The sequence below is a fragment of the Apus apus genome, chromosome 16 (genome assembly GCF_020740795.1).
Source record: "Apus apus isolate bApuApu2 chromosome 16, bApuApu2.pri.cur, whole genome shotgun sequence".
NCBI classification, from domain to species: Eukaryota; Metazoa; Chordata; class Aves; order Apodiformes; family Apodidae; genus Apus; species Apus apus.
In genome coordinates, this window is record NC_067297.1 from 6,322,023 (window position 1) to 6,346,104 (window position 24,082).

The 24,082-nt window shown below is 39.8% G+C and overlaps 1 protein-coding gene across 2 annotated transcripts; it reads left to right on the forward strand.

Moving 5' to 3' along the window:
* The first annotated feature begins 209 nt into the window (after nucleotides 1-209).
* On the forward strand, nucleotides 210-20,808 carry YPEL1 (yippee like 1). Of its 2 annotated transcripts, none has more exons than XM_051634488.1 (5): nucleotides 210-570; nucleotides 4,243-4,525; nucleotides 14,649-14,692; nucleotides 16,129-16,237; nucleotides 16,331-20,808. In XM_051634488.1, the coding sequence occupies exons 2-5, from the start codon at nucleotides 4,409-4,411 to the stop codon at nucleotides 16,418-16,420; spliced, it is 360 nt and encodes a 119-aa protein (XP_051490448.1). In that variant the 5' UTR covers nucleotides 210-570; nucleotides 4,243-4,408; the 3' UTR covers nucleotides 16,421-20,808. The 2 variants fall into 2 exon arrangements, with proteins under 2 accessions (XP_051490448.1, XP_051490447.1); XM_051634487.1 differs by having other exon boundaries at nucleotides 210-425.
* Nucleotides 20,809-24,082: the final 3,274 nt, after the last annotated feature.

The following is a 24,082-nucleotide window of genomic DNA, read 5'->3' on the forward strand; positions in this document are numbered from 1 at the left end:
GCGCCCCGGCCCACGCGCCCGCCGGCCCCGCGGGGCCACAGGGGGTGGAGCCCGCCCGGCCCGCGCGCGCGCCCGCCTCGCCCCCCCCTCCCTCCCTCCCGCCGCGGTTCTTTCCCCCGCCCCCAGGGGGCGGGGCGGGCGCCGGGCCGGGCGCGCGCGCGCGCGAGGCGATTGGCTGTGGGCGGCGGGGGGAGCGTTTAACGGGCGCTGCGCCCCCGGGCCCGGCCGGAGCACAACAAAGGCGGCGGCAGCGGCAGCGCAGGCGGCAGGGCAGGCGGCAGGATGCCTCGGCCGCCCCGCGGGCCCCAGGGCGGGAGACGCGCGCCCGGCCCCCGCCTATGACCCCCTGGCCGCCGCCGGGAAGGTACTTTGGAGGCGAGAGAAGCCGCCCCCAGCGCAGACACCCCCCTGCTCTTTGTTTTTCGGTAAGGGCCGGGCGCTGAGCCATCCCGGCCGGCGTGCGGGCACCGGGGTTCCCGTCTCCCCTCCTGCCCGCTGCCTGCTAAGGGAAGGGGTCTGGGGGTGCGCTGCTGCTCGGAGCCCGGGCTGGGGAGCGGAGCCGGCGCGGCGGTAAGTACGGGAGCGTGCGGCACCCGCGCTCCGCGGTGCTTGGTTTTATTTTGTTTAACCGAGGAACGGCTGCGAGAGGAGCCCCGCGCGGCTGCCCGGGCCGGGGGGAGCCGCGTTTCCGGTGCGCGCCGGGCGGGGGCCGGCAAAGCAACTTTGCTGGCGGCAGGAGGGCTCGGGCGCTATTTATAGCGCCTGGAAATGACGGCAGCGCTGCCCGTAGCCTCCTCGTTACGGGGCGGGTGGTGATGGTTTACATAATTGTGGGGGGTGGGAGGCAGGGCTCGGCGAGCAGGGGTCTGCTGGGCTCCCCCTGCCCGAGGGACGGGGCGGCGGGAGGAGCGGGGCCGTGTCCGGGGGCTCCGCGCGGCTGTCCCGGCCGCTGGGGGAGACGCGCCGGTGTTGCCGGGCTGGCTGTGAGAGGGCGAGGAAAGGCAGCGGCGTCACCCGCCGCGGCTTTGTGCGGGGAAGGCTGAAACCTGCGGGAGCAGCTGCGCCCTCCCGGGAGCTCCGTCCCTGCCGCCAACTTTGTCCTCGCATCTGTTGTTTCCCTTTTCCCCCTGCTACTTCTCGGTATCTGACCCCAAAAGGAAGCTCCTGTGTCTTAAGTCTTTTAACTTTGTCAGGTTTTCCCTGCTGGGGTAATCAGATCGCAGCGGGTTTGTCGAGCTAGCGCGACTCCCGCGCTCCTTCTGTGTCGCTGCTTTATTGTTTTTCGTTCCTTGAGCCCAGAAGCGGTGACGGCGGGGCCGGTTCCTGACCCCTTTTGTTTGCGCGCCCGCGCGCGGCGCAGGCAGCGCTCGGGCAGCCCCCGGCAGCGGCTCGTGCTGCCGGTGCCCGTTGGGCCGCGGGTTGGGCGGAGCGGAGCCCCCGGCCCGCACCCCCGCGGCGGGGCCGCCCCCCCGGGCTGCTCGGGGTGTTTGTTTACACATCCGGGTACCGCGGGGGGCGGGGCCGCCCCATTGGCCTCCCCGGGGCCCGCCCTGGTGACGTCACGGGGCGGGGCCAGGTGCGGGCGGCGGGACGGGGCGGTGCATGGTTCGTTCACACTCACACATATAGATACACGCATATAGACACATATAGATACACACCCCCAAACCCCCCCTCGCTCTCGGGGTGTCCCCCGGCGGCCGTGCGGGGCCGGCAGGTGCGAGCGCAGGTCACCCGAGCGGCACCTGCGCGGCCGTTGAGAAACGGGAATCAACGGGTTTCGTTTGCTCTCTGTGCTGGGTTCTGCAGTTCGTCTCCAGTCGCTCTTCGTGAAACCCAACCGTCACGTGCGTGGCCGAAGCGCGGCCTGTGCTGTTGTCCGAGGGGAAAAAAAAAATGGTTGCCTCAGGTTTTTGCACTGTTTTCTGCAGAATGGTGAACAGCAGCCATGAAACCTGCTTGTAACTGGAGCGGGACTGTTTATTCAGCATTGCTAGAGTGAACTAAGAAGTGGTTCATGCTTTGAACCTTGCCTGTAACATCACAAAGCAGTGAGTTCTGTGGTTCTTGCAGTGTCTCAAACACTTCGGATTGCCTTCTTTTTGAAGAGAGCAATGTGAAACACAAGTCTTGTCAAATGAGCTTTGGAACTCTTAAATTTCTGTAGCTGAAGGACTCGATATGAAAGAGCCTGGATTGCCTTTAGAAATGGGAATTAAAAGAGCTTCTAGGAATGCCTTGAAGAAAAGAATTTTCCTTGTAGGTTTAACCAGCTGAACTTCTGCAAGCATTGAACTCATGTTTCATTTATTGATCTAAAGGATCTAATCCAAGTCAAAACATCGTTGCTTGTGGTGTCTTTCATTCTGAAACACTGCTTTGTGGGTTTTTTTTTTCCCCAAGTCTAAGAACATAAACAGGATCTGTATCTTTCTAACATTTAAGAGTTCAAGCAGAGTATTTAAAGGGGAGCTTAAGTTTCACTTCCAGGATTGTATTTCTTCTTTTTTCTATAAATCTGTTACCTCTAATAAATGTGGCTTAATATCTAGCTCTTCTACAGAAGTAAGCTCTCTTCTCCAGACTGTAATAATTCTTTGCAGTTATAATGAAATTATATCAGGAAAATAGATATATAAAGGGTGTTTAAATGACTGTATTAATACTTAAGTTCTGCTCTTTAAGCTTACTGGGTTAATATTTAAGACATATTATTGTATCCCTTATCAAATCTGTTTTCCTTTTTGGTGACTGTCCAGTCATTCTGATATGTAGGTATGTGCTTTGGATGGCAACTTGTTCCTGTTGCTGCTTTATTTTTTGGATTTAGTTTGTTCTGCCACATGTCCTGTTTGGGCTTTGCAATTCTTTGTGTAAGAAATTTAATTGTAGCTTCTTAAGTCTTTTCTCCTGCGGCTGCCATAAGCTTGAGGTTTAAAAAAGCCCAAATCCCAACCAAACAAAAAAACAACCCAAGCCAAAACACTTTCAATCTTGCTGTGGCTGCCTCTTGTGCTAGGCCTGCTGTACAGATTACTTTCTCAAGACTTCTTTTGAAGCACAGTGACTGCTTCCTATAAACAGTCTTTAATTTATGGGGCTTTCATTTACTGCTCTATTTGTGTTACTAGTATCCTACTGCTAGAAGAGTGGTTAACTGCTGCCCTGTGCACAGTTTACAACTGTGATAAGTGTTTTGCATGCTTGTTTTAGTAGCTGGATCAAGATTCTGTAAATTCTTTATATTGGCTCTTGTTTCTGTGTTTGTGCTATTGACCTACTCTGTCAGTCACCTGATAGCTGATGACATAAGTGACTGTGCAGTGTTCATGTCTGGGTTGCTCATTAGCTTGATGCATGTGCTGTGGTAACTAATGGCCTCTGACAGATCAGTAGATGTTGCTGTGAATATTTAGAATATGTAATTTTCAGGCAAACTCTACAAAAGTCTTGTTTTCCAGCATAGCAGGAAGGTCTGGCCCTCTGTTTATGCATATAATGTCTCTCAAAGGCACCCTGAGGATTTAGAATACAATTGGATATTTCTGTGTAGACTTTAGCTTTTATTGTCTGACTCTGATTTTGGTAGCATCCATTAAGATTATTCTGGTAGAGCAAGGAGGTATCTTAATTAGCTTTGATCAGGACACTAGTCAAAAAGGTCTTTGCCTAAAGGCATAATTCTGCTGAGCTTGAAAGAGGAGGAGACACAGATCCCTGAACAGGGTGTGAGTATCTTACTTGGTATTTGATTCAAAGCCAGATGCAGTACAGCAAGATTTTTGCTGAAAGCTGAAGTGCAAGTATCTATTGTATGTTCATTGTTGGGCACAGCAAGTGTTTTCCAAGATTCCTTGTCACTTGCTATATTGGAACTTACCACTGGAATTTCAAAGACAATGAACTTGGATCTAATCCCCTCTCTTTTTGCTGTAATTTTCTGTGTGGATGTCTTACAGTGTATACCTGGTATATTGTAGAGTGCTTGTGTTCTGTGGAGAGCTGTTTGAATTTCCTATTTCATTAGAGATGTAATGGAGTGGATGCCTCTAGCAGAACAGAACTGCTTATTGCTCTGTTGAATGGAACTTGAACTGAGCAGCTTCATAGGAAAAAAGGGGCCTGTGATGTAGTCAGGCATTTGCTCTAAATAATTTTGCTTTGTCTCTAGAATTGTTGAATAACAAGCTTATTCTGGCCTTGTTGTAAGCTGCTAATTGTTCTGCTCTCTTTCACCTGCAGGTTGTGACTGTTTCTCTTCTGTCATTTGTGTGGAAAGTGCCACACACACTCCAGAACAACAACGGCTTTTGCTTGCATATTCCAGTGTTTCTTCTGTCAGCGAGTTCAGCAAAGTTGTAATTCTTCAAGTGCCAGCCCTGAGCTGAGTGAGGAGCCACCAGCAGAGATGGTAAAAATGACAAAATCAAAAACGTTCCAGGCTTACCTGCCAAACTGTCATCGCACCTACAGCTGCATCCACTGCAGGGCCCATCTAGCCAACCACGATGAATTGATCTCCAAGGCAAGTGGTTTGTTTAGAGACCTCATGAATTATTTCTTAACCAAAACGGTTATCACTATATCACTGCTCCCAGTAGATAAGGGATGCAAATTGATGAATACCTCAAAGTATCTTCCCTGGGTTCACTCTTGGGTCATACACGTTGTGTACTGAGGACTGGATATATTCTGGAAACTTTTGAATGTGACATAAAGGCTGACCTAATACATTCTCCATATTAACAGCTTCTGTCTGCTGTCAGGTAGGTACCTTGTGAGCTGCTGTATCTGAGAAGTCTGCTAAGGAAAACTGGCAGAAGAAAACATGGATCTCTGGGTAGGGAAAGGATTCTGGCATGGTTATTCCAGATAAAGATTAGTTTTTACTCTTACTTGATTGAAAGTCACAGAACTGGCAGTTTCCAGAATGTTCTACTGCTCTTATGGAATCTGTAAACACATTTACTTCTGCTGTATACCAGTTCCCAAGGAATATGATTAGCCAGAGATGTTCGAAGTAGGTGGACTGTCTTAAGCTTAGAGGATGTGTGGATCCTTGAAACAGGGTAGGCCTGTCTTTCTTGCCTGTTGCTGGAAGAAACCAGGATTCTTATGTATGAAGGATGTAGGAAAACTTGAAGTTTGGGATAAATACTTGACAGACTGGTTAATTATTTGCTTCAAATAAGCTCCTGGTGGATTTGCTCTTAATGCTTTCCTGGAAAAAAACACTTCAGTTGCTTTTCAAAACCTTTAGTACCAATTGTTTTCTATATAACTATTTCATCAAATAAAATTTGTAGTGGTAAACCCTTTGTAACTAACCTCATCTATTGTTCCTGCCCGTTTGTGTGTTCAACAGCACTAAGGTGATGCTGCTCTTGAGTGATGAAGAGATGAGAATGCTGTTACTTCTGAGTTGAGGTTTTCTTGGGGTGAGGAGAAAGAACCTCCTTGCTTATCCCTTAGAAGACTGTCAGCAAATAATGGGTTTTCTCCATCATGTTTTTCTTGTGTTAACTTATCTTTTTGATCTTTGTTTAGATCTCAACGCAACTTTTTGTTTCAAATAGTGATATTGGTGACCGTTCTTGGCAGTGTTACTGCTTCCTTACTTCTGCTCTGCCTTTAGTCTCTTCCCCTAAACAATTATTTCCTTCAACTTGGTACATGTGATGTGACACATGAAATGTGAAACAGTGAGCAAGCTGCATGTATAACATGATGGAAAGAAATTAAGAGGGAGGACTCACTTGTGTTAACTTGAAAAAACTTCATCACTTCATACTGAGTGATCTTACTTCATTTTAAGGTCAGCAAAAACAAGATAAATATTCCAATAGTAATGCAAATGCATTTGAATTTAATTTTTCCCTGTTAATTTCAGAATTTGAGTATTGGGTTTTGGCAACACTGGATTCTAAATGACAAGCAATAATGGCTTCATTATTCATTACATGTTCTTGGCCAAGAACTAGTGGGAGGGATTAATATCTTCTAAACTTCAAGTTACAGATGTCTACATGAAGACTGAAACTTGGCTGGCTGTGTATCTTGATGTATAAATTCATGGAGAAAGTGCAGTCCAAGCACAGATACTTCCTAGGAAGCTCTTATTTCAGTGAACTTAAAATTTTTGCATGTCAGCTAAGTTGCCACAGTTACCACAGAGCCAGTTGTTCTCCAAAGTCTTGGGACTTCTGGTCAGCAGAATATTTTGAGTATGTTCTTAAGTAAATCACTTGCTTACGTGACACCTTCATAAATAATTTTAAATATTTAAGAGAAAATTCAGATAATATGGGGAACTCTTTTTAAATATATCTAGTAAATACAAATACTTTGAAGTTGCTTCTTGTAGTGTTGGGAAGGGTGTTAGATGTGGATTCTGCATTATTTCTAGCTTCCATAATTTTCAGTGAGAACATTTCCCAACCGTTTCTGTACTTGCAGGTTGACAATATGCATATTTGACAGCTGATCCATATTCTGTCAATTTAAGACTTTTTGACTATATTTCATTGTTTAAATGTCTGTGATAATGATAAATATATTTAAATGGGAGGTGTATCTTCTTTGTATGCTTGTAAAATAAAAAAGACTTTCTCATCTATTGTACGTTTATTTGGAACATAGCTTTGGAAAAAAAAGTCTCCTTCAAGCTTAACTTGTATATATTCTAACACTGGAGAAGTTCTTCTGATGGAAACAACTGCAAAGCAATAGTTAGGTACACTTGGATCATTAAAAATAAGTAGTGCTGTCCTGAGGGAGTGGTGAAAGGAAATAAAGTTTGATTTATTTCAAATGAAAATGCAAGTTCACCTGGAAAATAAAGACTGAAGAAATATCCTAAACAACATGTGTAGGCATAATTTACACTAATCTGTTAGTCCTTTTACAGTTCTATGTCAGAGCAGGTATTTTATATTCATTTTTTTTCTGAAGTTCTCTTAAAGTGCCTTCATTGATGCACACAATATTTGCAATGAAGTTAGATTAATGAGAGAGATGTTTTATTTATACTAACAATGTCTAGAATCCTAGTTACTACTCAGCTGCAGCAAAAATACTTAAAATAATAACAGTACAGTTCCTGTACTGTCTTCGATTGATTGATGGAGCAGAGTTCAACTTGGTGTTTCTCTTCTCTTCCTGTCTTACTTTGAGGGTCTAGTTAAAAGCAAAGCTCTGGGTAACACTCACTAAATACACTTTTTTCCAAGTGCTTACTGCACAACATCAGTCCTGAACCCTGGTGCTACAAATACTCTTCAGCAGATAAAGGCAAACAGTACTTGGTACTGTGCTGTAACTGCCTCACGTTTCCTGGGTGTGAGGTGATCGTTGCTTTCTTCTTCTGTGTGGTCAGGGGAAAAAGCCAAAATAAACGGTGCACTCTTAACTAAAAGCAGCAACAAGTAGTTTTCTAACGTGCTTTGAGGCATAACCATTTGTTATGCCTGATGCTATAACATCTCCAAGATGAAATGATAAGCTATGCTGTGAAATGAGTTGTGTTTGTCTTAAATGTTGGTCTGTTGTGGCAAAGCAAAGAGCACTGGATATTTCTGTCAATCATGCCTTTGATTCTGGTCCTCAGAATACCAGACTTCAATACAGATTGGCAGTTCTGCTTCTGAGAACTGTTGATGCCAGTTGTCTTACAAGGGTGGCAGCATACACGAGTCATCTTTTCATTTTATTTCTGTTCTGTTTGAGCAGCAGGATCTTTTTTGTGCCTTAGAATGAATCATCAAGCTTTTTTTTTTTTTTCTTGTGCCCTTGCTGGTGATAAAATGGCAACCAGAAGTCATGGTTTAGAAATAAGACTAAAGACTAAAAAGGCAGTATAAAAATGTGCTGCCTGCACAAGTGAATTCATAGTAACCTGTAGTTTTAGTTTTCCCTGCAACTAAGGAAGGACTCATTGTGTTGCCTGGTGGTGAAATTAACTTGAATGTTAGTGATTAGAGATATATTTCTAGATATTTTCACTCTATAACCTTGTGTTTTCTGGGTTTAGGGAGAAACTTGGGGAAAGGTGGAGTAGGAAGAATGCTGTTTGAGAACAGGAGTCCCAAACTGGGAGGTCATCAGTAGTAGAGATGTTGACAAACCTTTGTCTGTACAGGTGGACACATGTATGAACAGCTGCCATAATAATTTATAACCCCAGTCATCTTGGGGGTAAGCACTACAATTTGAAAGATATATAATGACTTTTAATTGAAATAAGTGTAATTTTGAAGCGGTGTAGGTACTTCTTAGACACTCCTGATTTGCATTCTTAACACGTCTGCAGGTGCTGGATTTTCTGTTCCTTTGGCGAAGGCTTCAAAGTGAACGTTAAACATTTTTATACAAATAATATTAGAAGGAGCAAACCAGTCTTCACTACATTGAGGGGTATTCAGAGGACAGGTGAAGAACCTGTAGCTTTTTTATTTCTTTAAAGAATCAAATGGTTATTTTTAATCATATCCTACTATGGCTACAGGCACGGAAGAGAAGTAACCTTTATCAGCAAGTGACCACAGGCCCTCATGAAGAGCAAGGCAAAAAAATGTATGCCATAGGAGGCAGTTGTTGTTGGATTAAAAATGTTCTAAATGAATGCACATAAAAAGCAACTAAACAGTGTACGTTAATAATTTTTAAAATCGCAACAGATTAAAAATTGACATAATAAAGTTTTGAGGGAACAGTTGTGCAAGACTCTTTCAAGTCCAGGGGAGGTTGCCACCTCTGTGGCCTGTACAAAATGTTACATGAGTGTGATTCTAAAACAAGTTTTGTGAAAGGCTTCACTGAAAGAACTTGGTTGTAAAAGGTAGAGAATACATAATGATTATTAGCATTAGTTAATTTTATAGGAGGCAAATGTTGCTTGAAGTGTGTAAGTTCCAAAGCACTTGAGAATGGCTTGCACCCTCTAAGTTCCAGTAATTGTTTAAAAATTCAGCCAGTGTCCAACAAATTACAAAGAAATACAAATGCCTAATAGAAATCTTGAAAGCTAGTGGATATATTGCAAAGGATAATGCTTTGTTACTCCACGTTGACCTGCTTGAAAGACTGCTGAATTGTCTTACAATGTACCTTAATGCTGGGGATGGAAGAAAATGTGGATTACTTTGTATAGATGCGTGTATAAATCCTCTCACTTTCTTCTTCATCATTCATTGCAAAGCTTATCTGACCAGAGGGGGGAAAGAGTCACATGAAGTCACAGACAAGACTAGATGTGTCAGATTTTCAAGAGGAAGTTCCTTGTGAAGGTATATATGTATGTAACTGTCATTGACTTCCCTGGGAAATCCTTGCACCTTGTGGTTACAAGAACAATCTTGGATAAATTTAGCTCTTCAAGGCATTCAGTATGTCTGCTGTTATATTATTGATGAGAAGGAAAGGTACCAAAGGTACCAAAACATTTTTAGCCTTGCTTAGCAATCAGTCTTTATGTCTTGCTCTCTTTAACTGAGGAGTTTGGGAGGAATATTTTTAAGGGTTTATTGTCTTTAAATAAACTTGCTCTTCTTAGCTTAACTCAATTTGGTGATACTGATGATGTAGTGGGCACTTGAAAAGATAGTTGGGCCTGTTGTGTGCTTGAAGGCCATTTTTGTTCCCTACTGAAAAAACTTGAGAATAGGCCTAATTTCATAAATATTCTCTTGATGTTTTTTTTTTTCTCTGAGAGGCTTGTTTCTCTGGATGTAGCCACAAGAAAGATGGTGGTTTCTCTGGATGTTTTCTGTGGAGCATGATGTCTAGCCATACAATCTAATCCTATCTGTGGGGAATAATTAATTACATACACTTTTTAGTAGCTTCCCTTCCCCCACCCATGTCCTTAGATATGCCTAGGGCAGCAAGTATGTTTCTGCCTAACTGGTACTTCCTTTTCTCCTCTGTAAAACAGCTAATCCTGGAGTTAGAGGTAATGACAGGCTTAATTTTAGAAGCATAGATCATATCTAATTCTGCAGTTATGCACTACTGTATAATTGAAACGTTTATAAAATTTTTTTACTACAAAATGTGTTGATGACAGAGATCTGTCAGATAACTTGAAAAGATCATAATGCCAAACTCTGGTTGCAGGAGACCTTATTGTAGTTTCCAAGCACAGTTAAAAGAGTTCTGCTTACACTGTCATACCTTCTAGGTATTTTCAACTGTGCTAAACCAAGAAAAAGTTAGGGATCTTCTAGATCTTCCTGTAGGAAGGGACAATTAGTCGAAGATGCAGATTTTCTGGGGACAAGGTTAACTCCTAAATCAATGCAGTATTATTGAGGATCATGGAAAAGCAGACTTCAGGTTTGTTTAACTGGAGATACTAGTTGAACTGATAAATTGCCCAGCTTCTAAGTAAAAAATCTGGTTGATGTGAGTCATTATTGATGACAGTTGGTCACACTTGCCACAATTTTCTAATTCCTCTCTACTGGGTAAGATGTTTCAGACTTGGAATTCTGCCAGTTTTAATAGAATGTTTTGTTTTGGTTACGTGTTAGCAATCTTGGAAGTGCTGAACAAATGCTGTAGAAAAAAAAAATTGCCTTTGCATAGATGATGTTTATTCTGTAGAAGAGCAGTTTGTCTGGAGACTGGTTTGAACAGTTATGCCTGTTAGTCCTTGGCACTGCCATTTAAAATATTCTCTTCATTTCCTTTGAGGAGTTGACACACAAGGTGTTTAACCTGTTGGTCTCTTGAAATTCATATCAGTATCACTGATTCATACACTGTAGTGTGAGAAACTTAGTGCTGATGAAAACAAATGTTTGTTCAGTATTAATTTTTTTTTTCCTGGCTATGCAAAATACTGTTTATAGCCAAGTTACAAGCTTAGCAAGCAGCTCAAGAGCCAAAATGAGTTGTCCTCTTTTCACTTCTAGTAACAGGATGCATCAGGAGGTACAGCTCTGATAATAAATCTTATACCTAATCAATATGCTGTGGTCAAGAGAATGCATATGTGACAGATGGATACCTTTCTGTGTTGTTTGAATACAGGTTTTTTTGGGAAAAAAATTCCTCAATTATTCATGTGAATAAGAAGCTATGACTGCCAAGTTCTGACAAGTTAAGAAATTACTAAAAATTAAAAGGTATGGGAATTAAAAATTAATATCTTGACAGTGCTTTTACTTCAATCAATGTGTAAGAGTTTCACATGGATGCATTGCAGACCATGAAATGCTCAGTGATACTTGGGACGCTGTGATTTTAGAGGAAAGTCTAAGCTGGCTAGACCCAAGTTCTCTGTTCCAGAACACAAGTTGCCACAGGTCAAGTTATCTGTGAGTGATGTAAACATGGAAGAACTTGCTTTTCCCAGCTGGGTAAAGAAATAATTGTTCTATGGCATGTAAATATATTATTTAGCCTCTAAACATGTGTGTAGATAAGAAAGATGGTATCAAATGAATCAGCCAAACTCTGCTAGAGAAGGTGGGAATGGAGGAGCTTTTCACAGTGAAATGTTTCTGAACAGTTTCTTTCTAAAACCACCATCCCAGGAAAAGGTTCTGTTTTGTGTTGCTTCTCCCTCCACTGTACCCTGATAATCCTGAAAATTGGAATGTAATGAAGATGGCCATTTCTGAGAGTAAAAACACCTAGGAGAATAGTGTGTTTAGGGCAACGAAGGAAAGGGTGCAGGAAAAGAAAAGTCATCTTTAAAAATACATCAGGAGAAAAGAACAACTGAAGCAGTACTTTCCAACCTGCGGTTTGTATTTCATTTGGCTAGAGGTTTTTTGCAGCTTATGAAACAAGAGAGGAGAAGAGCTTCTTTTTCTGCTATTCCTGGCATCCTATTACTGCCCTCTGCTTAATTTTAAGAAATGCAGGGTCAAAGGAGACCTTTTATTAGGTGATATTAAGTCAAGACATAAACATAAACTTGGCAGAAATAATTCCATAACGTAGTTCAAAAAGTCTCCTGACTTTGTTTGCTCTGGAGTCTTTTTCTTTCTCAGCTAGCTGGAGAACTTCAAGCATGGCATGTAAGTAGTTTAAAAAGTGATATGATAGGACCAGACAAAAAAAGAAGTCAGTTTGTATGTGATTAGTATGTGTAATTACATGTAAAATAGAGAAACTAGCACATGATTAATAGGAGAGTATTTCTTGGTGCAGTTTGAAAAAGGATTTGTGAATTCTAATTCACAACATAAAGTTTTTAAAGCAAGGAGAAATGGCTACAACTTTTTTAATGCAAGAATTTTTACAGTAGCTTAACTAAAAATAATTGTCATAATTGCTTTGAAAGTTCTTTTTCTGAATTTTGGGTACATGGAACAAGGAAGTTCAAGTTTAAGTTTACTTCTTTGTGAAAAAGAGGACCTTTCAAGTGTTTTCTTTTGATTATAAAATTTGGGGGTTGCACTACTGCAGTTGCCTAAACTCATGGGTAGTTGGCTTGGGCTAGTTACTCATTTGTTAATGGGCACTTTTTGAGAGTATATACATGAATAGGTTTTTTTTCACCTGCAGTAAATACTCTGCTTTGTAATTTATTGCCAGATGCTAGCTCTACTTAGAGACCACTGCTTTTTCTGTAGAAACTGCAGACTGGAGGTTCTGTACCATTCTGTCAGTTTTGTGGTGCGTGTTTAAGCATCTCAGGAGAATTGAACTAGTGGTGGAGGTCTTTTTATTTGCTTGTCTTAAAGGAAGGTGTCAGGATTACTTTCTGGCAGAGCTTTCATTGTCTGTACTCACCTGAGTCTCTCCTTTCAGGATTAGCCCTACCTGAAGTTTTAGCTTTCACTGTACTGCATGGCCTATCTTTTTTTCCCTTGCCTTGTGTAAAATAAGACTTGCAGGTCTGGCTAATGGAGAGAGCACCTTTTCGTTTGTCTTTGCTATAGGTAAAGAACTGTCAATAAAAATCTCCATTTAATTATCCTTTAAAATGGTTCCTGAAATAATACTAAAATTTTAACACTATAAATTGTTAGGTAGAACTTCTGATCTTAAGGTGAAGTTTTACAAGTAGCTAAGAGCTGTGTGTAAGTACATTGTCACTATTGATACTTAGAGTAGCCCAGAGTTATAGATTTCTTTTAATATTCTTTGTTGTGGTATATAATCTCATTAATGTTGATAAAAAAGTGTTCATTTATATGTTTCCCTTTTACATCTTTTTTTTGCAAAATGTTTTGAGTAAGTGAAGATACAACTGTTATTTGTGTTATGGTGCTAATAGCTACACTAGCAAAATATCTCTTGGTGTCAAGTGACTTTTAATTAAGTAAGTAAATACATGTCAGAAGAATCTATTGCAGAAAGGTCCTTCTGCCTAGTGTTACTAAAACTGTTCAAAAATATTCAAGGTGAGATTTTCCTTCCCAGCATCTTCCATGATGACCTAATGTAGGTTTCAAAAAAGCTGATTTATGATCTTCAATACTAGAACTGCAAGGATTTGTAAAAACAATTGTACTTTCTCTTCAGCATGGATAAGGTTGTTAATTTTCTTTCAAAGTAGGTTAGGGAAAGGAAATTCTGGGGAAAAAAAAAAGAAAAAAATTAAGATAGGGATTTTTTTAAATGGAATTCAGTATGGAAGAGAGAAAAAAGAAAAATTCCGTTTGAGTGTGATCCTGTTAGAATGGGAAATAATGGCAGTGTTTATTAAGTAGTTCAAAACAGAAGGAACAAATCAACAGATGAAAGCAGTGATGTGTCTTACATACATTTTGAATGTTTTACCTATGGCTGGATCTAGTTTGCTCACAAGGTTTGCCAGGATGTTTGTAGCTGAAGGCTGTCTGACCCTAGGTTCAGGCCTTATGTCTTCACTAGTGTTTGTAGAGGGCTCAGTAGAATAGCTTCTGGTTTAGGTCAGTACAGGAGGAACAAAGATGTAGTGCACAGGCACTGAAACTGCTCTGCAAGCCAAACCAACCCCCAGTAAGTGTGGTTGATTAGGGGTTTTACTTGCAAACTGTGCTACTGCTCTGGACTAAACCACTAATTTAGATCCGGCCAAGAAAGTGTTTAACAGTCTTTTGTCCATAATCTGTGAGGCATGTGAGAGATTTGAAAGCATATGGCTATGCTTGGGCATTTGAGGACAACAGTTGTTTTACTAAAATAAAGTCTGAGCTTCTAAACTGATCAGATGCATTTCCTGAATACAGTATGCTGGTTTTATGCTTGGTCCAGAATTTTGCTGGTGAGACATTAAATGATGTAATGGAATTGAAATAAATCATCTTTTCGATGTAGTGGGAGAGGTTAGAGATGGAAATAATTCCCTTTGAGTTAAAAGCAGACCATTTTAATTAGCATGAAGGATGTCTAGGAAAATAAGAATTGGTGTCTTGCAGAGGAGTAGGAAAAAAGTACATTTTGTTTGCATTACAGACCTCCTATTTTGAGCAGTAAGACTTAACTTTAAATCATTGCTAAAAATCTACTGTGACTGACAACTTTGACCAGGCTTTCCTATAAAGAATTGGTATAAAGTAAATCAGCTGAAATAGTTTTAATCTGTATTGTGCTTATATGCTTACTAACATACCCTTCTGGAACTATTTTTTTGTTTGGTGAGAGTTTCTGTGGATTTTAACAAGTGTATTTTCTTTTTTTTTGTTTTTTTTTTTTTTCTTTTAATGCAGTCCTTCCAGGGAAGCCAGGGACGAGCCTACCTCTTTAATTCTGTGTAAGTATGTTGTTAAGCTTATGCACACTGCCTACAATGTGTCATTTTATTTGTATGCTTCCTAAGTGGAAGAAGGTTGGAATTAATGTAGCTGCACTTTGCCCTGTTAACACTGGCTTTACTCACCAGCAATAGTTATTAAAGAGCTACTGAGCTGATTTGTAAGGATCCCTTTGCACACAGTAGTTTTTCTTGTATTTTAAATAATTCTGCCAATAGCTGAAAGTTTAGGGGAGGGTGTTAATGTGAAATTACTTTTGTGTATGTACTGGTAACTTTCTTGAGTAAGAGTTGCCATTCTGAGATTTTCCAGAAGTCAGAATATATTGTGTGACTGTAAATTTTCTTTAGACAGCTCTGCTGTAAAGAATTTTCCAGTGTGATAGTTAGATACATTTACAGGTTAATGTTTCAGTAAACTTGGTACATCTTAAATGACCTTGAATGCTGCAAATGTGCTAGAGGCAAAAGGTCTCTGTGATCTTATCAGGCCTAATATTTGCAGTTTTAGGCATGTCCTACCCATAATATAAGACTCTTTGGATTTGCTAGTGGATGTATTTTAAGTTTCTGATATGCAGGATTGCATTTTTGTCTTTATTTTCAGCAATTTATTGTGTTGCAGCATTTTACAAAAATAAATGCAGTTAAGTGTCTTAGTCTATTTTAGACCAGGAGAATGGAACTGTAACTGCAAAGCATTTGATTGTAGATCCTTGAAGTTCTTTTTAGCTGTAGTTATTCAGTCGTGACTTGGGACTTCTAGTATAATTATAGTAGTAAGAGTCTACAAATACAACAGCAAAAATAGCAAATTCTTGCCTTTGTTTAATGCTGTCTAAAAACTTGGTTTAGTCTTGTCTCATGTTTTCTGCATAGACTCTTATTAATGAAAAATTAGCTTGATGCAGTATTTGATAGGGTGTTTTGTTTTGATATTGCAGTTAGTTCATCATGGCTTAGTCTGCTGATCTTTAGCAAAGAAATATTTATGAGGCTTTTTCCTTGCCGCTATTTTGGAGCTGGTTCTAAATTAAGCTGTTGGTGCTGATTTACTGGTACAGATTTCCATTATAGAAGTCTCAAATTGTTTTTGAAGAAAATCCCTAAACTCCAGAGGTGTCCAACTACTGCTTAGTATTCTGTTCTCTGAAAGTTTAACTATTTAGGGTGTCTTTGTTGATGTGAGTAAGTGGGCATCACCAGCAGTTTGCAGTTTAGACTAGCAACCTGAAAACCAGAAAACAAACCCCTTATTTCTTCCTCTCCTTCAGCCCAGTGTAACAGAGGAAGTTACTTTTACAATATTGAATAAGTAAGGCCATTTTTTGTTTTTTATAATTACTTTTTGTTATCTGGAGAAAAGTAGGTAACAGGTAAGAAAAGAAACATTCATGCAGTTAATATAATTTCTCCTTTTTTTTTTTTTTTCCCAGGGTAAATGTGGGCTGTGGTCCAGCAGAGGAGAGAGTTCTTCTGACAGGTTTACATGCTGTAGCAGATATCTATTGTGAAAACTGTAAAACCACTCTTGGATGGAAATACGTAAGCAATATACTTCAGTCTTTCATAAGTTTGACACTTAAAATACTTAATTGCCCCAGTTTAATTCTGTGTCTTGACTTTTCTTCTTTGCAGGAACATGCTTTTGAGAGCAGTCAGAAATACAAAGAAGGAAAATTTATCATTGAACTTGCCCACATGATAAAAGACAATGGCTGGGAGTGAATCATAATCTTTTTCCTTCTGTTTGGACAATATTCTGTGGAACATGCTTTACAAAGACTAACACAAAGTACAGGAAGAGCTTGGCTAGAGTGGCCCTGAGAGTATCACTGAACTCTGAAACCTCACAAATGGGTAGTGTAGTGTAAGTGGCTATTTCAGGCCATGTTTGCCTTTTCTCCTTGTGTAAGTTCCCTCTTTTTGTACGTGTATTACTGTGTGAACAGTTGTTTTGGAACATTTTGGATGACCTTTTTCTAAACTCTCTCAAACTAGAGAAACAGTTCATTAATTGAAAACGGATTTTACTGGTTAGCATCTATCTCTGACCTATGCCTTTAATGCTACCTTCTGCTGTGCATGCTTCTTGCCTAAACACCTACACTCCAGTCCTGTAGAAGTTCTGTATCTGAGCAGTCTGAAAGAATGTATGGGATGGGGTGCTTTTTTATATGTAGCAATTTCTGATGTGTTTGGCAGTGAAGAGGATGCAGTATTGTAGTTATTAATTTCTCTTTTAAATTTGAGTGTACCACAACCTATGTACATCTTGTAGGTGAATTGGTTAAAGGTACAGTGCTCACTTAAAAACAAATATTTGAATTGCACTGACTGAAGTTAGCAGGTCTCAAGTTGTTAGAAAAGGTTATGCTAGAGATTTGGTATCTTAATGAAATACCTTAGAAGAATTTTAAATTGATGATTCTATAGATTATGTTCATTTAAGACCAACATATTCCCTAAGGAGTTTGCTGTATAAGAAATTTATAAAACTATATCTTGCAAGATTAAAAAAGAAAAATATATGCATCATCTTTTTTTGGAGAAAAAACTTAGTCAGTGTGTTAAAAAAAATGGTTTGGTACTGTACCTTTGCCAGTAACAGGGACTTGTGCATCAGTGAAGTTTTATGGCTGGTTCCATGTAACTGTATAGTCCTAATGCACTGGACGAAGAGGTTGATATCAAGGAAACTTGTTGAAGTATTCTGCTTCTGCTACATTTGAACACAAATATTTATTTTTGTGAGAAATGGCCAGAGCCTATGACATGACAATTACTATTGCACCTGTAGCAAATGGAAGGGTAACAAGAGGGAAGGGAAATTTGACTCAGTTTTTCATAAAATAAAATAACAAGATAGTTTTTAAAACTTGGGGGTGGGGAAAGGGTTTCTTGGTTTGCTGGCTAAATCATCCCCAAGTACCTTTTTATAAAAAAAATGTATATGGAACTCACCTTCTCTTTTGTTGTCACACTGTTTCTTAAATGGAATGAGTTAATGAGAGAAACTTCTGGAAAATGTGTGCACTATGTTAGCTGTTGGTATCGGTGCATTCAGATTCTGAGCAACTATGAAAGAAATGATCTACATGAATTTGCTAACTTCATTTTCAAACTGAACAGTCTCTTAAGACTTTGTATTTTTAATCCTCTTAATGCTTCAGGACAAAATGTTTGGAAAAAAAAAAAACCTTTAACACTACATAAGTACTATAACTGAACCATATGGAAGCCTTGCAATACAAAATTGTTTTCTCTCAATAACAATTCTAATATGGCACCTGCAAAATTAAGTTGTAGGTGCTGTTGCTGCTGTTACATTTTTGGGAATCCCTGATAGGCTTTCTGAACTCTGCTGCACTTTAGAAATTTTGTCATACGTGAAAAATTATGCCAATGGGTAGGGGCAATAGAAATCTTTAAAACCAGCTTTCCAGTGTCTTTGTGGAGAGGAAGAGAGAGGAAAGAGTTTGCCCACATGTACAGATTATCTGTGATGCAGGCTGGCTTAAACTGCATTCAAGATGTTGTAATGATCTCTAACTATGATTTAAAAATGTAAGAATTAGAGAAGTAGTTAAAGCCGTTGGGTTCCAGTCCAGAGACCCGAGGTAGTACAGTTGTGTTCAGTCTGGATTTTGCGGCTTACACGTTACTACTTCATGTGCTCAAAGTCTCCTTTCTAACAATGTCACTGATGCAAGAATGGGCTTTGGTGTTGCCTGTCTCTTGATTTTTTTTTTACCTGGAATTCTTGAGGGGTTTGTTTTCCTCTGTTGTAATGTATGTTGCCAACAAAGAAGGCACTAAAACTTCTATCAGCAAAAAGCTTGTGTTGGCTTCAAAGTCCAGTTGCAATGTTGATACTTGTGAACATGCTTATGTGAGGTCTGTGTATCTTTGGGCTTTTCTTGTTTCCTGGCTACAGACTTGCTGAAGCAGTACACCAGACTGAGGACAAAAGCAATGGCTGCTTTTCAGGAGAGAGTTGAAATTACAGAAAATATGTAAAGTATTTAATTTTTTTTCTCTCTAAAATTAGGGGTTTAGCTATCTCCTGTTAGTAAGTTAATGCTGTCTGCAACACAGTCTGATTCTTAGAAATTCAACCTCTTTCTTCAGTGCATTATCTCTATTTCAAACTGGACATTTTCACCAAAACCTTAATTAACATTGATGCCAAAGGTTGGGACTTCATCAAGTGCTTAGCACATAGAGCTTCAGACTACTGGCATAAAGAGTTAATGATCTATATGTGATGTTTATGGCTTTTAAAAGAACCAAACAAAGCAATATTCTTTTTGGTCTTTTAAGAGTGAACACATAGAAGAAGTAAAGAGTAGAATTAGTACAGAATTGCTATCTCGTGCTGCCATGTAACAATTCTTGGGGCTCATTTATTGAGGGAATATGTGAATTTTCTTCCTGTGTTGCTTGGCAGCATCAATGATTATTTTCTCCCCTTGTAAAGATGTAGAGAGTTCTTGTTATTGGTTTTGGTGCAAGTAGAATCCAGATAGCAATGGCTGCTGGCTTATGTGAAGAGGTCAGTCTGGTCACTGAACCCTCCAGCAGTCATTTGAAAGAAAAGTAAACTTACTTGAAAAAAAATTTTACTAAAGCATTTTCCCTCTAACCAATTTTTGTAATATATTAAAGATTATATTTAAAGTTTGTATGTGTTTGCTCTGGGCAAGTTTACTTCCCCTCCAACTTGAGCACTTTGGTTACTTGTACTGGTTATTTTTATTGTTGGTCTTAACATTTATTTTGTATTTTGTTTTTTATAAACTGTAACAAAAAGCTTTTGTGAACCTTTGTTTCTTGCTGGCTCTTTCTTGGACCAAATGAACTGACTATGAGCTGGCTTAGAAGAAATGTTCATTGGGATGCATAGGAATTTGCTAGCAAAAATGTACATGTATTGAAAGATTTCTTTCCTCTGAACCTCTAAAGCCACACCTGTCCTAAAGTAATTAATGATAATTTGATGTAACTTTAGTAATCTGACCACACATTCTTTGTCTAGGTCCAAAATATCAGCTGGTACTAGTGGCTGTAGCAGTGTCCTGACTGAATCTGCCTCCAAACACTAAACTTGTCCTTTAGCTGGTCACTCCAAAGTACCTTTTTGATAAATAAAAGGCAATGCTGCCATCTATAAAAAAAATCAGTTAAGTTGCAAACTTGCTGTGAAATAAGCTGCAGAATTTAGTGAGGGATTGTTGGCACAACAGCCTCACCACTCTTGCTGTATTTTTACTAGACTTTTACCAGTCTAGTAATCTCATCTGCCAGTAAAAAGGGCCAGAATATGAATGTCTCTCATTCATTGTAAGCTATACAATGTCAAACTGTGTTAATGAGGTTTGTTGTAATTCCATCTTAATTTCCCGCTAGCAAGGCCTAATGTCATGGCCAGCTGGGGTGGTATGCCTTGTATGCTTGCAGTCTTTCAGAGTCCATGGGAGAGGAGGGGAATTCATTTTTGTAACTTTCTTTGGATTAAAATCTGGCCTCAGAGGTTCTGACAAAGTCACCACTGCCACCATATCCACATGGTCATTTGTGTTTCTTACTGGTGTATCAAGTTAGTGCAGGGGTTCATGAGTGCTGGGTACCATTTTTGGTGGACTTACACTTCCCTTAGTAATGCTTGTGGAGCTTCTGCATGCTCATCTCCGCAGTCAGATTGCAACAGTCGTGACCTACAGTCTCACAGACCAAATTTTGAACATCTCCACTCTTTGATAATAATGGTGATGGGTGGAAGAAGCTGTTGAATTCTTGATAGCCTTTTTGGACACTTTATCGTACTTCATTGAGACTCATGTTAAGCCAACCAGCAGTATAAACATTTACTGCAAAAGGAACAGACACTTCAGAGGTTTCTTTTAAAAGGACTGTTACAAATGGTTTGAGGCCTAAAGCATGAGTCGTAAATGGCAGTTTGAGTTGTGCCTCATTGTTTCTTAAACTCTTTATGATGCTTTCTTTTACAGGTGACATGGCTGTGTTGCTGTTTTGTCCTAGCAATACTGTACATCATTTGTTGTTTCACTATATTGTATCTACTTGAGGTATCACAATAAAAGCTTTCAATTGTTTTGGTGAGTTACTTTTTGGTTTTGTGCAATCTTTTCTTGTTAAGTAAATTGTTATGCTTTATTCTCTGATAAGGCCAGAGAGAAATGGCAGTGCTTTTAGTTGCTCTTAAAAACTTACAAATGTGAGTTGAATCTGGTTTTTATGTGGTTTTAAGGCTGCCACTAAACATGTGTGTTTTTCCTTGATCTAATCTTTAAAAATTATAGAAGATTATCCTAGTTTTAGAGCTTTTGTCCATTTTGAGCTAACTGTAGAACCTCTGCAAAGTGCTTTTAAAGAGTCAGTCTGTGCACACCACTAAACTTTCAGAGTAATTGTAGGAAGTGTGGGTGTGCTTTCTGTTGTGTTATCTTGGTCATCTGTGGAGCAGAGGACCACCCTGAGCACAGGCACTCTCAGTCTGCTACTTCTGTTTTGGTTGGGAGAAACTTTTGTAGTTCTTCTGCTCAGATTAATGGTTTTCTCACATGTTAATAGAGTTAAAGTCCACATTGTGAATCAGTAACAAGGATATGATAAAGATTGGTCTTCTCCATCCAGGAGCCTGGGTTTTAGTGGACTTGATATTGACAATGTGCTGGAGACACAGTGTGTTGCCTGTACAACTGAAGGGCTCCCACCAACAGTCCAGTAGGAACTTTTCCTAAAGTTTATGTCAGTACATCACTGCCTGGCCCTAACAGTGGCTCTTGGATTCTTCAGTGGAAAATCTCTGCAAAACAGCAAGTTTGGGTAAGAATGGATGATTAAGTAGGAGGGAGATTATTTCTGTGATAAAATGGCTACTTTTCTACCTACCCCAGTATATGGTTTGCTCCTTACAGTGGGGGGACACTTGGCTCATGTTGAACCTGGCAACTGCTGTAACCCCCAGATCCTTTTCAGTTTAAAAATCCAGTCTGTGGCACTCACTGAAGATTTAGTAAATTGTTGGGCCAAGCAAGGCAATGTTTTCTCCTGCACATTGATCTGAAGGTGGTCATACTTAACTTTAATGGTTGTGATTAGAAGAGCAAACTGGGACTTCATTATGAATTATTAATGTTATTAATTGAAAAGACTTCAATACCTGTGTTTAAACAAATCTCAAAAAAAAGCTTTGGTTACTGATAGTAAAAATATCCTTTGAAATTGTAGAGAGGTACTATTACAGTGATTTAGTTTTCTATATAAACAGGTGTAGGATTATCCTTAATCATATTAAACCATGTGAAATAAATAATTTTCAAGGAAGTGCTTCACATCACACTTGCTTGCTAGTACAAGATATAGGTGTGTACTAGGTAATATTAAAGTGTTAATGAAATGTTTCTAGAAATCCTCCTAACTCCAAGGGAGACTAAATTGTGACAATTCAATTATTTTTAGCATCATAAACCAATAGGGTACATAGAATTCAGACAGAAATCATCAGTCACTTGCATTTGAACATTTAGAGTGAAGAAGGAAACTGGTAGCAAGGACTCATACAGGATTATAGGGAGAGTCTGGGTTTTATTTGGTTTAACTGAATATTCAATTACTGAGTGCCTGAGGCTGAGGATGAAGTCATTTGGTGCAGTCTTACCCAGTGTTTCTTCAATAATCCATCATTTCATCTCACAAAAGCATGGGGATGCTCTACATATGAGATCAAACATAGTATTTCCATCTTGAGAAAAATGGAAGACAGCCTGCTGGCGTTCTGTTCATGCACTTATAAGCTGTCATCTCAGATAGACTCTTTTTTTTTTTTTTTTCTTCTTCTTTTTAACCTTTTATTGGCTTTATTGTCTTAGAGAATGAAATGCAGGACCTTTCCAGATCTGGGAAAAAAAAAAAAAAAAAGGATAAAACCAGCATTTTATGAGACATATGGTATTCATTGAATAAAATCCTAATTTTTGACATGGATATAATCAAAGTTATAAAGAATCAAATAATGCAGAAGGATCTTTCATATTCAAGAAGTTCTTAGTAACATCCCATTGAATTTTGGTGTAGCAAACTGACTGTAAAGACACCAACTGTCAGTGACTGGCTTACCAGAATAATTTTGAAAATGTGAACTTCAGTGTTGTGTTCTTACCAGCTAGAAAAGATGTGGAGGATCTCTGACTCCTAGATACAGATGCCTTATCTAAAAGTTGGGAACCTTCCATTAGATGTCTTTTTGCCCCTGTTAATTTTCAGGAACTGGACAGTGGTCCCCACTGAGGGTTCTCCCCCCAGCAACGAGATGCTGTAGCTGTAAGGTGAAGCTGTAGGGACAGCAGTTGGTCTCTACAACATCCAGTAAGCCTAAACAGGAACACAGTCACAGCTAAAGCTCAGTTTAACATGTAAAAAAGGGCTCCAGTTGGAGTTACTCTGCCCACATGAGGTTTTCTTTCCTTTTCTGTCTCTTGCCCTGCACCCTCTGCTTGGCTCTTCCCCAGCTGGGTCCAGCTGACAGAGCAGAGTGCAGCACCTGCGCTGCCACTGGCATGCACGGATTAACTGGGGCTGGACAAAGTAATTCCTTGGCTGTGAAGCAGCTCTGCTGAGCCATGTCATTGCTGAGCATTAACTGTTTCTCCTCTGCCAGAAGAGGCTGAGCTAATTTGAGGGTTTGGCCCATTCATTTCTATAGTATTGCTGAATAAGGTTTGTGCTGAGCTCAAGAACTGCAGAGCTGAGGATCTGAGCTGCTCCATGACCACAGCAGCAGTTCATTCCATGCTTCTGTTATGTACAAACCCGACTGCCTGAATATTTCACTTAGTAAAGACAACTCTAGAAAGCAGACAAAACAGGCATTTCCATATTTAATGAAGTAATGGACAGTTTTTGCATGGTCTGATTTCTATATTTTAGTAGTAAATAGGGTAGCTTAACTTCCCTTCTCCCAAACAGACACCAGAGGTTTCTAGCTCAAGCAAAGGCAATGGCAGGATCAAATCAACCCTTTATTCAAAATGGACTTTGCATCCTGACTTTAAAATAGATACATGTATGCAAAGTCCATCACAGCATGGACCATCATGGTTCACCCTTTACCTGCAAGAAGGTTCCTTAATCTTATTTAATCTTCAGAACATCTTTTTGACATTATTCGCAATTAGCAATTATCAGCTGCTTTATTTTACATCAAATTAAAGTTGTTAGTTTTACAAAATCATTTGTGAGCAAAAGCCTCCACTTTGGGACATAGAGCTGATGACAGTGCAGCAATAATGTATGGGCATCTGAAAAAATTGTCTTGCTCTTATGTTTCAAGTGTTGTACAATTGAAACTTCAGTGAATTAAGCAGT